The sequence below is a fragment of the Micromys minutus genome, assembly GCF_963924665.1.
Source record: "Micromys minutus genome assembly, chromosome: 1".
NCBI lineage: Eukaryota > Metazoa > Chordata > Mammalia > Rodentia > Muridae > Micromys > Micromys minutus.
The window spans coordinates 200,668,313-200,677,772 of record NC_137969.1 but is presented as its reverse complement, the minus strand read 5'-3'; the positions used below and the strand labels follow the sequence as shown (position 1 = coordinate 200,677,772).

Below are 9,460 nucleotides of genomic sequence, written 5' to 3'. Positions count from 1 at the left end.
GAGACAAGGCCTCTCCTCATCCAAGAGGCAGGAACTCAGACAGCAGTCTCTAAGAGGGGCCTGGAGCTGCTCACAGGAAAGTGCTGTTTCCCTTCCTTTGTAACTTAAAGCAATCTTTCAGCAACCTTCATTCTGTTTCTCTTTATCCAAACCATTTCTCAGTCTTAGACCATGAGAGAGAGAGGGGCGTGCACACCCCCCCCCCCGGGGAGTTTCTGGAAGTAGGCTGGGTTTATAATGCTCCTGGTGCTGAGAAGGACCAATGGCCCCTCTCCTAATTATGCTGCCCATAGACAGGGACCCCTGTCTAGATAAGACCTGGCAGCACCCAGCTTTTGTATACAGTCTGCCTTACTTCTAAGCTGCCACCGCTGCCTCCTCCTCCTTCCCTGACTGAACTCAGAATGAGTTCACGCCTGAGAGCTACAGAGGCACCTGCACGTGCTGGAGCCATGTGCTGTCAAACCTCCACCGCATTCCTGACCCAAGTTCTCCTCCCAGAACACAACAGAGATGAACAATCCTACGCACCTGAGCCTGTTGCCTGGTTACTGTCAACAAGCAGAGAGGAATGAGCCAGTTTGGGCCAGGGCTGACACCACAGCCTCCTCCTACCCCTGCAGCAACTTCCCCCTGAGCAGAAGCCATGCACTGGTGTTTAGCACGAGTGTTTACTGAAATAGTGAGACCTCAAAGTAGACACAAGGGTCCTCCAGTGAAAAATCACAACAATGTTGGACTTGTTATGTTTTACAATGCAGGGTTTAAATAAAACCTGATTTGGAGAAGGGACAACTCTTTTGGGGGCTCAGAGTCTCTAGTTCAAACCTTGATTGCCAGGAGCAGCCTTGCACATTCTAAATGGACACACATACACACACACACACACCACCACCAACAACAACAACAACAACAAGACAACAAAGACATAAAGGGCTGGAGAGATGGCTCAGTAGTTAGGACCCCTGGTTGCTCTGCTAGAGAACCCAGGTTCCATCCCTAGGACATAAAAGCCAACTCAGCCATGCCTAACTTCAGTCCCAGAGGGGCTCTTCTGGCCTCTGTGCACAGTGCACACACAAGGTACACAGACATACATTCTGACAAAACACCCATATACATATAATATAAAAATAAGGATTTGTTTTTTAAATACAGAGAGTTTTATTTGTGTTGGCCAACTATCCCTAGCCATAGTCTGCCCTGGAGTGTGGGGTCAATATACCCAGTTGTGTTCCACTAGAGAAAACTGATCTTCCCTTTGCCAGCAGCTACCGATGGCTAAAATCTTCTTGGTTAGGGTAGAACCGGGTTTCCACTCACTCCTCTCAGTGTTGGGACCCTCTTATTTATTCATCCATTCATTTATCTATTGTTTTTTTTGGAGACAGGGTTTCCCTGTGTAGCCCTGGTTATCCAGGAACCCACTCTGTAACCCAGGCTGGCCTTGAAATCATCCAGGTAGTCCTGGCAGGTCTTGAGTGTTTGATCCTCTTACATCAAATCTCCTGAGTAGCTAGGATCACAAATCCACGCCACCAGGCCCGGCTGGAATAATGTCTTAAAAACTGGGAAACTTCACATCCATATTTTTTTCTTCCTTTAACAAATGGTAGACAAACTGAATACCAAGTACATTCGAGCCACATGGCCTGACCTCAAAGGGAGGAAAAGTAAACAGACCCGATGAGACCCCTCCACTTCCTTTAGACCCCTCACCTGTGAGTCCTGTCTGGCCACTGGAGGTAGGAACTTCTGGCTGACATCCTCTAAGGCTTTGATCTCCGTTACAATGTAGGATTTGAAGCAAAGGAAGTTCACCAAGGCTTTGGCTGTTTATTTTTATCTCGGTGCAAATGGAAGTCCTGACAGCTGCCTTTCGGTGGGAAAAGATCCCTAGCTGGGGTGGGGTAGGGTGGGGGTGGGGCTTCCAGGGTCTGACAGAGCAGACGCTAGCCACCACGCTAGCCACCACGGGAGCCTGAGTTAGAGACAGAATGCACCTTTGCACTCACACTGTCACAGCTGGGCTGGCCGCTGTGCTCCTCTACCATGCTTGCCCAATCTAGGTCTCCTGCTCCTCTGTCCTCCAGCCAGGATAAGTAGTCTCATTTGGGAGCCCCATGATCCGAGGCTAAAACAAGTTAGGATTAATTGGCTAAGGCAACTGACCCAAGCCAGTCTGCCCGTGGAACATGGGGGTAGGGACAGGTTGGACCACCTGGTTGAACTTACACAAAAGTTCCATGGCGGTGGACAGTTTAGTTTCACCCAGCAGGATTCGTGAACTATCTACAGTTTCATCTGCCTGATGATGCTCCTTTCCCATGGAGGCGCTTCCATAACCCGTCCAGGACTATCACCAGCCATCTTGCCATCTCCGGAGGCCAGCCTACACTAAGTTGCTACCCAGTACAACGTATTATCTTTGCCTTCTGCATTAAAAGGAGAAAAAAAGATTGAGGTGTAGTTCAGTGGTAAAATACGTGTTTATCATCTTTGCAAGAGATCCTGGGGTCATCCCCAGCACCGAACACAAACACAAAGACAGGGCTAGGCACAGTGGACAATTGCAATCCCAGCATTCAGGCAGCCAAGGCTGGCTACAACCCAAGGGTGAGACCTTGTCTCCAAAACAGGTGTGTAAAGCATCAACATTTTAAAAGTGTTAAGCTTAGACAAATGTGTGACAATGAGGAGAAAACTGGAGCATGGCAGGGTCCTCAAGTTCTGTCACGGCTGAGAAGCTAAGACCCTGTCATTGTCTGGCATCTTCCTTCTTGCATGTCCACAGGCAAACCTGCTCAGCAGTAATGTTGACCTAAGCTAGATTGAGCTGTACACAATGGAAAGAAAGCCTGTCAGCTCAGTTTAGTAAGTCAACAGTGTTCCTGGGCTGCAGGTAAACAGAAGGCAGGTCCTTGGGAATCCCCAGGGAGGGACAACTCAACTAGGCTCGGCACCACCCAGATTTTTCAAAGGGTTTTGTGACAACCCAGAAATGCCTGGGCCTGACTCCTACCACTAGGTGTCACACTAAACAATGCCGAGGTAGATGCCAAGGCGGAACATCTCAAAGAAGGCATAAATACTGTGGTACTTTTTTTTTTTTTTTAACAAACTTTAACCATATATATATTCATTAAAATACAATATGTTGCTTAAATTTTTATTACTGAGATTATTTATGTGTATGAATATTTCACCTGTACATATGTATGTGTATCACCTTCATGCTTGGCGCCTGACAGGATTGAATCCCCTGGACGGAGTCACAGGCCACCAAGTGGGTGCTGGGAACCAAACTCAGGTCTTCTGGAAGAGCAGCTAGTGCTTTAACCGCTGAGCCCTTCCTCACTCCCTGCTATGCATTTTTAAAGAGTTATCCCCAGATGGAAAAACACCCATCCTCTACTTTATCTCCCAAGTGGAAGAGAGATTCTGAGGGGGCCAGGGAGCTTTTCAAGACAGGGTCTTATGTTGCCCACACTGACCTCAAACTAGGCTAAATACTTTTAGTGTATCTCAAATTACACTACATTTTGGTGTCACTTTTGCAAGATGTTTCCAAGTGCTAACAAGAACTTTGTCAAAATGATTAATATATTGTAGTAGACATTAGACAAACTGACGTTGGGTGCTGGGTAAATTTCTAGTACTTTGTTTTCTTTCTTTAGGAAAATGGGAACAACACCTGGCATACAGTATTAGTTCCAAGGACCAACAGTGATGCATACAGAGCTAGGTTCCTCCCGAAATGTGATTGTTCCAAACCTCCATGCTCATACTTCCAGAGCAGAAACACGCATTTCTAGACAAATGACACCACAAAGTACCTTAAATATTCCAGGACTGACATGCAATTCCAGCACTCAGGAGGAAGCTGAGGCAGAAGTCTTACTAACAGTACAAGGTAAACCTGGGCAACACAGTGAGATTCAGACCAACCTGGGGCTACAACGTAAACCCTATCTCAAACCACCTCACCAGCACAGATCCAGTCTTACTATTATAAAAGCAAGTATACCATAAAAAAGTTAAGTGACCTCTCCAACGAATGTATTTAATGGAAGGCGCATCGTGGAACTGAGATCTCCTACGTAGGACCAGTCTCACTTTGTCCCGACTGTTACACTTGCAGAGGTGATGATATGAATTTGCTGAGCAAGTTTTAACTTTAACTCGACACTTACTGTCTGCAGGTTTTTGTTTTTTCCTGGATTTTGATTCTTTTCCCCCAGTGTCTGCACATTCATATTCTAGGGGAATGCTGGGAATTACGAAGACGGGAAAGTTGGTACGTGGCTCATCAAGAAAAAGATCATTCAAATCTCACCAGAAATGTATGCAGAACTAAGAGGCCTCCTGCTTTAATTTTACTGAGTCAATTCACACTTGCAGGCTCCTAAGCAGGGATGGTGTGGAAGCAACATTTCTACTTTTGCAGGTCAAACTATGCTGTGGTCCCTGGGGAGCAAGGAAGCTGGTAGAGCCAGCAGGTTTCAGGTGCAGTCGGGTCAGGGCTATCTTGAGCCTCCTGCAGAGCACCTCACAGTTACTTTCTTAGCTATGTTTAAGAGGCCAGCCTTGGCTAGGGCACTAAACCATTGCTCTTCTATGCGTTCATAATAAACTTCGGCTTCATTCTCTGCAACAAGTTAACTCTGACAGCAAGAACTGAACAGTCACAGTGGGGGGGGGGGGAAGCTACAAAGATTAACTTCTACTAAGATTAACACCTTGCATTATTTGGGGGGGAAATGTGGTTCCCATACAGAGCTAGTGTTTGTCTGTCCACTGGGCAAGAAGATTACTGACCCTTAGGAAATAATCTAGGGGCTCTCCAAGCGCTTGGAATTTATTGTTGGTGGTGGTTTTGTTTGTTTTAATGTCAAAGTGTCTACAGCTTCATGGGGTTGGGGGTGAATGATAGCCAAATGTCCCTGCATTGCAAAGAACTTGGAACAGGCAAAACACAGACGGGTCCCCGGAACCACTCAAATGCCCGCTGTCACAGAAATTTAGGAGAAGCGAATCCCTGCACCCAGCCAGCATTTCCACTCTTGGGTTTTCAAAAGATTAAAAACCGGAAAGGACCTGCAAAGTGGCGAATCGCTAAGAGGAACAGCCTAGCAGGTCTGAGTCCTTGGGATCTCGGCAGCTTGGGACCCCAAACCAAAGTCGACGGTGGGAAACCCCAGGGAAAGAAGGGTTCTAGCAGAAAGCTGGGGTTACTGAGTGCAGGCAGCAGGGAAGTACCTAGAGGGAGGGGGCATGCTCGGGAGGACTTTCCAGCCACTCAGGGCTCATCAAAAAGTTCTCTGTACATGACCCCAGTGGCTCATCGCAGGGAGTTTCTCCGATGAACCCCAGCCCAAGGTTTAGGCTTCTCAGTCGAGGACGAGCCAGTTCTTTTTCTAGTCTGACTGGCTTGGAAATTCCCCGCGCCTGACCCCGCCCCTGAGAAATCCCCTGCCAGCGTTTATAGGGCGCCGCGGCGGCGCTGCCGAGCCCACAACAGTCGGAACTCGCCACCCAGCAGCCAGCAGCCTGTACCCTGCACCCGCTCAGCCCCGCACAGCCATGTTTCAGCCAGCTGGGCACGGCCAGGACTGGGCCATGGAAGGCCCGCGGGACGGCCTCAAGAAGGAGCGGCTGGTGGACGATCGCCACGACAGCGGCCTGGACTCCATGAAGGACGAGGAGTACGAGCAGATGGTCAAGGAGCTGCGGGAGATCCGCCTGCAGCCGCAGGAGGCGCCGCTGGCCGCCGAGCCCTGGAAGCAGCAGCTCACGGAAGACGGAGACTCGTAAGTGGCGGCGGGCATGGGCACGGGCACGGGCGGGGTCGCGCGGGGCCTGCAGCGCGCTCGGGGCTCTGCACCGCGGGGCTACGGGCGCCGGGCCGCCTGCCTCCCCATCCCCCCCACCCCCTTCCCGGGACCCGGAGTAGGCGAGCGCAGGCCGGGGGCGGGGCGGCCGCGAGGACGCAGAGTCCCGGCCTGGCAGAGTTTCCGCGCAGCCGCCGGGCGCCGCTCGGCCGCGAGGGGAAGTACAGGGCGTTCCGGGCGCGGAGGGCGGGCCGGTCTGGCCGGCGCCCGCCCGGAGGGGGTGGGGCACGGAAAGTCCCTGGGCGCCTGCCAGGAACACTCAGCTCATAATAACCTCGCGGAAAACACCGCGGCCGCGGCCTCCAGAAACCCCGGCCTTGCGCAATCCCCCGCAGCCCGCGCCTCTGGGGGGGGCGGCCCCCACGCAGTGCGCTCACCACCCCTGGGGGGTTTCCCTGTCATCCCTCAGGTTCCTGCACTTGGCGATCATCCACGAAGAGAAGACTCTGACTATGGAAGTGATTGGTCAGGTGAAGGGAGACCTGGCCTTCCTCAACTTCCAGAACAACCTGCAGCAGGTGCGCGCTTGCCCAGATGTGCCCTCTTTGACCCCGGGGTGGAGTTAGATGAAGCTCAGTCGCCCCCCTAGCGTTTCTAAATTAATAGTCACTGAGTCCTTATCTGCCCCAGCCTTTCACATTCAAATTAGCCTACGTCTTAGAGCTAGAAGAAAAATCCCTTGGGCTTGGTGAGGTCTTTATGACCCACCTAGGGCCTCCTGTTTGCCTGGTCTCCTGTAGACAAATGAGAGGAGCAGATTCTGTAATAGGAGGTGTCTGGGGTTGAGGAAATTCAAGACTATGTGTTTGCACCATGGCTTATCCTCTTTCTGTTTCCTCTTCCATCTGTAGACTCCACTCCACTTGGCTGTGATCACCAACCAGCCAGGAATTGCTGAGGCACTTCTGAAAGCTGGCTGTGATCCTGAGCTGCGAGACTTTCGAGGAAATACCCCTCTACATCTTGCCTGTGAGCAGGGCTCCCTGGCCAGCGTAGGAGTCTTGACGCAGACCTGCACGCCCCAGCATCTCCACTCTGTCCTGCAAGCCACCAACTACAACGGTAGGTCTGCCAGTCCATCCTCGGGTGCAGAGAAAAGGGAGATGGGTCCACTTGAGACTAGACTGGAGCTTAAACTCATCGTATAAAAGGTTCAGACCATGTGGACTTTAAAAACGTCTTCTCCCTGATGCCCCCATATGATATTCACTCAGAACCCAGATTCTGAGTTCTTCAAAACTGAGGATATTCGTGGTTGTTCCCATGAAAATAGACGTGAGTTATATGAGGTTTGAAACAAGTGGCTACAGTTTTTGTCTTATTCCTCCAGGCCACACTTGTCTGCACCTAGCCTCTATTCACGGTTACCTGGGCATCGTGGAGCTCTTGGTGACTCTGGGTGCTGATGTCAACGCTCAGGTGAGTACTCCTCCCTTCCTCCTCAACTCTGCTGGGCTGGCTCTTTTTGTGAGCAGATTTCCAGATGCAGCTGTAAACACGTCTGGTTGCTTTTGGTTTCAGGAGCCCTGTAATGGCCGGACAGCCCTCCACCTTGCAGTAGACCTGCAGAATCCTGACCTGGTTTCACTCTTGTTGAAGTGTGGGGCGGATGTCAATAGAGTTACCTACCAAGGCTACTCCCCCTACCAGCTGACGTGGGGCCGCCCAAGTACCCGGATACAGCAGCAGCTGGGCCAGCTGACCCTGGAAAATCTTCAGATGCTGCCCGAGAGTGAGGACGAGGAGAGCTATGACACGGAGTCAGAATTCACGGAGGATGAGGTGCGTGTTCAGTACTGCCAGAGCGGTCCATTCTCCCCCACTACACAGTGTGTTCTAGAGCTGTCCCGTGTCTTAGTTATTTAACTTCTCAGACTCAGCTTGCAAAGCCAGGATCCCAAGGATGTGTCTCTGATTTGCTTTAATAGCTTACCCTTTTGGGTTGAGGAATGGGGAGGGTGGTCAGAGGGAATTCTGGAAATGGAACCCAGGCCTTAGCATGTGGTAGTAGGCACGTGCTACCATGGAACTACACCCCCTGCCATAGCTTAGACTTTTTTTTTTTTTTAAAGGGGAGAATCAGTGAAGGAAACTCCTTCAGCCTGGTGCATCTGTTCTATTTAGGCTAAGGAGGAAAGATTCCAAGAATAGGAGTCATTTGCAGAAGCAGCAGCCCTCTCGTTACCCCAGTGTCTTGGCAAAGTTCTAGGAATCTAATACGCCTCTTTCCCTCTCTTGTTTTAGCTGCCCTATGATGACTGTGTGTTTGGTGGCCAGCGTCTGACATTATAAGAGGAAAATGCCAAAAGGAATGTGGACTGGACTTGTATATTTGTACAAATAGAGTTTTATTTTTCTAAAAAAAAAGAAAAAAGAAGAAAAAATAAGGAAGGGTATCCTTAGCACTTCACCATGCAGCACCTAGCCCCCAAGCATTCTACTGTGGTGATTCAGCTGTTATTTTTGTGAAATTTGGGCAAACAGATCGTTGAAATTCAAAGAAAATGTCTCGTGAGGTTCATGTTTATGGGATTTTTTTTTCTTTTTGGAGGTGATTGTTCCAGAATCTAATGAAAGGACCACATTTTATTTATTGTGCTTTTGATTGAACCACCATAGCCTCATAGCTGATCCCAGTGTGTCCCCACATGTAAGAGCCAGGTGTTTAGTGGTATGTGCTTAAAAGTCGCCCCCGACTAAGGTTTGTGTCACCTTCTTGTAAATGTTGTATATGGTGTATTTTGTTGGTAATTATTTTGGTACTTCTGAGATGTATATTTATTAAACAGATTTTTACAGACAGCATTGTTCTGCTCGTTTGCTGTTCTGAGTGGCTTGTTCCTGAGGATGGGGGGCCGGAGGAGGTGGGGTGAATGCTTTTAGCCAGCTAAGGAAGTTCAGAGAGCAGCTTCTCACGTGTAAGCCCAGCCTCCCAGCAAAGCTCTGCAGCACTGTCTGACCCCTGTGTGGGACGGAGGCTGCTGCAAGGTGACAGGAAACGCCAACCTTGGCTGGGGTACCAGCAAGCCACCTGGCCTGTCACTGAAGGCTCTGGCACCATTTTCTCCTTCATTTCAGCTGTTCTAGAACCCCTTCTGGATAGACCGTAATTTGGACAAGAGGAATTTGCTGAATTAGTTTGGTCTAGCTGGGAAAGTCCTCAAGAGTGAACACAGTCTTGGAAAGGGCACAGTCCTGACATTTCCTAGGAGATAGTCACCTCTGAGACGTCTTATTCATTGACGAGTCTGTTGTAGATATTGCATAAAGCTAAAACACATGACAGTGCCAGGCATCTAGTGCTGAAAAAAAAAAAGGCAGCGATTGTACAACATCCTGTGTTTCACAGGGGAAGCAAGAAATCCAGAGAACAGCTTGTGCAGGGCCACCCCCAGAGGAAGCGGGTTCACTCATCGGGTACCTGCTTTGTCAGGCTGTTAACCAGAAGGCCATGTATCTCGTCACTGTGGTCTCAGGGAGAGTAAGCTCGAAGAATCTTCATCAGCTCGGGGTTCTAATTCTACTGCCAAAGCAGATTTCGCAATAAGTCGGAAACTTGTAAGGATTGC

At 49.8% G+C, this 9,460-nt stretch overlaps 1 protein-coding gene across 1 annotated transcript; it reads left to right on the top strand.

Moving 5' to 3' along the window:
* The first annotated feature begins 5,526 nt into the window (after nt 1-5,526).
* Nucleotides 5,527-8,693, top strand: NFKBIA (NFKB inhibitor alpha). The gene is made up of 6 exons (XM_080929911.1): nt 5,527-5,810; nt 6,301-6,409; nt 6,743-6,953; nt 7,222-7,310; nt 7,413-7,673; nt 8,136-8,693. The coding sequence occupies exons 1-6, from the start codon at nt 5,584-5,586 to the stop codon at nt 8,181-8,183; spliced, it is 945 nt and encodes a 314-aa protein (XP_080786037.1). The 5' UTR covers nt 5,527-5,583; the 3' UTR covers nt 8,184-8,693.
* Nucleotides 8,694-9,460: the final 767 nt, after the last annotated feature.

Bases quoted from the DNA above. Each gene is read 5' to 3' on its own strand.
- NFKBIA (XM_080929911.1), top strand. From the start codon at position 5,584: ATGTTTCAGCCAGCTGGGCACGGCCAGGACTGGGCCATGGAAGGCCCG. The intron at 6,410-6,742 runs GTGCGCGCTTGC...TTCCATCTGTAG, and splicing joins TCCAGAACAACCTGCAGCAG to ACTCCACTCCACTTGGCTGT. The intron at 6,954-7,221 runs GTAGGTCTGCCA...TTATTCCTCCAG, and splicing joins GCAAGCCACCAACTACAACG to GCCACACTTGTCTGCACCTA.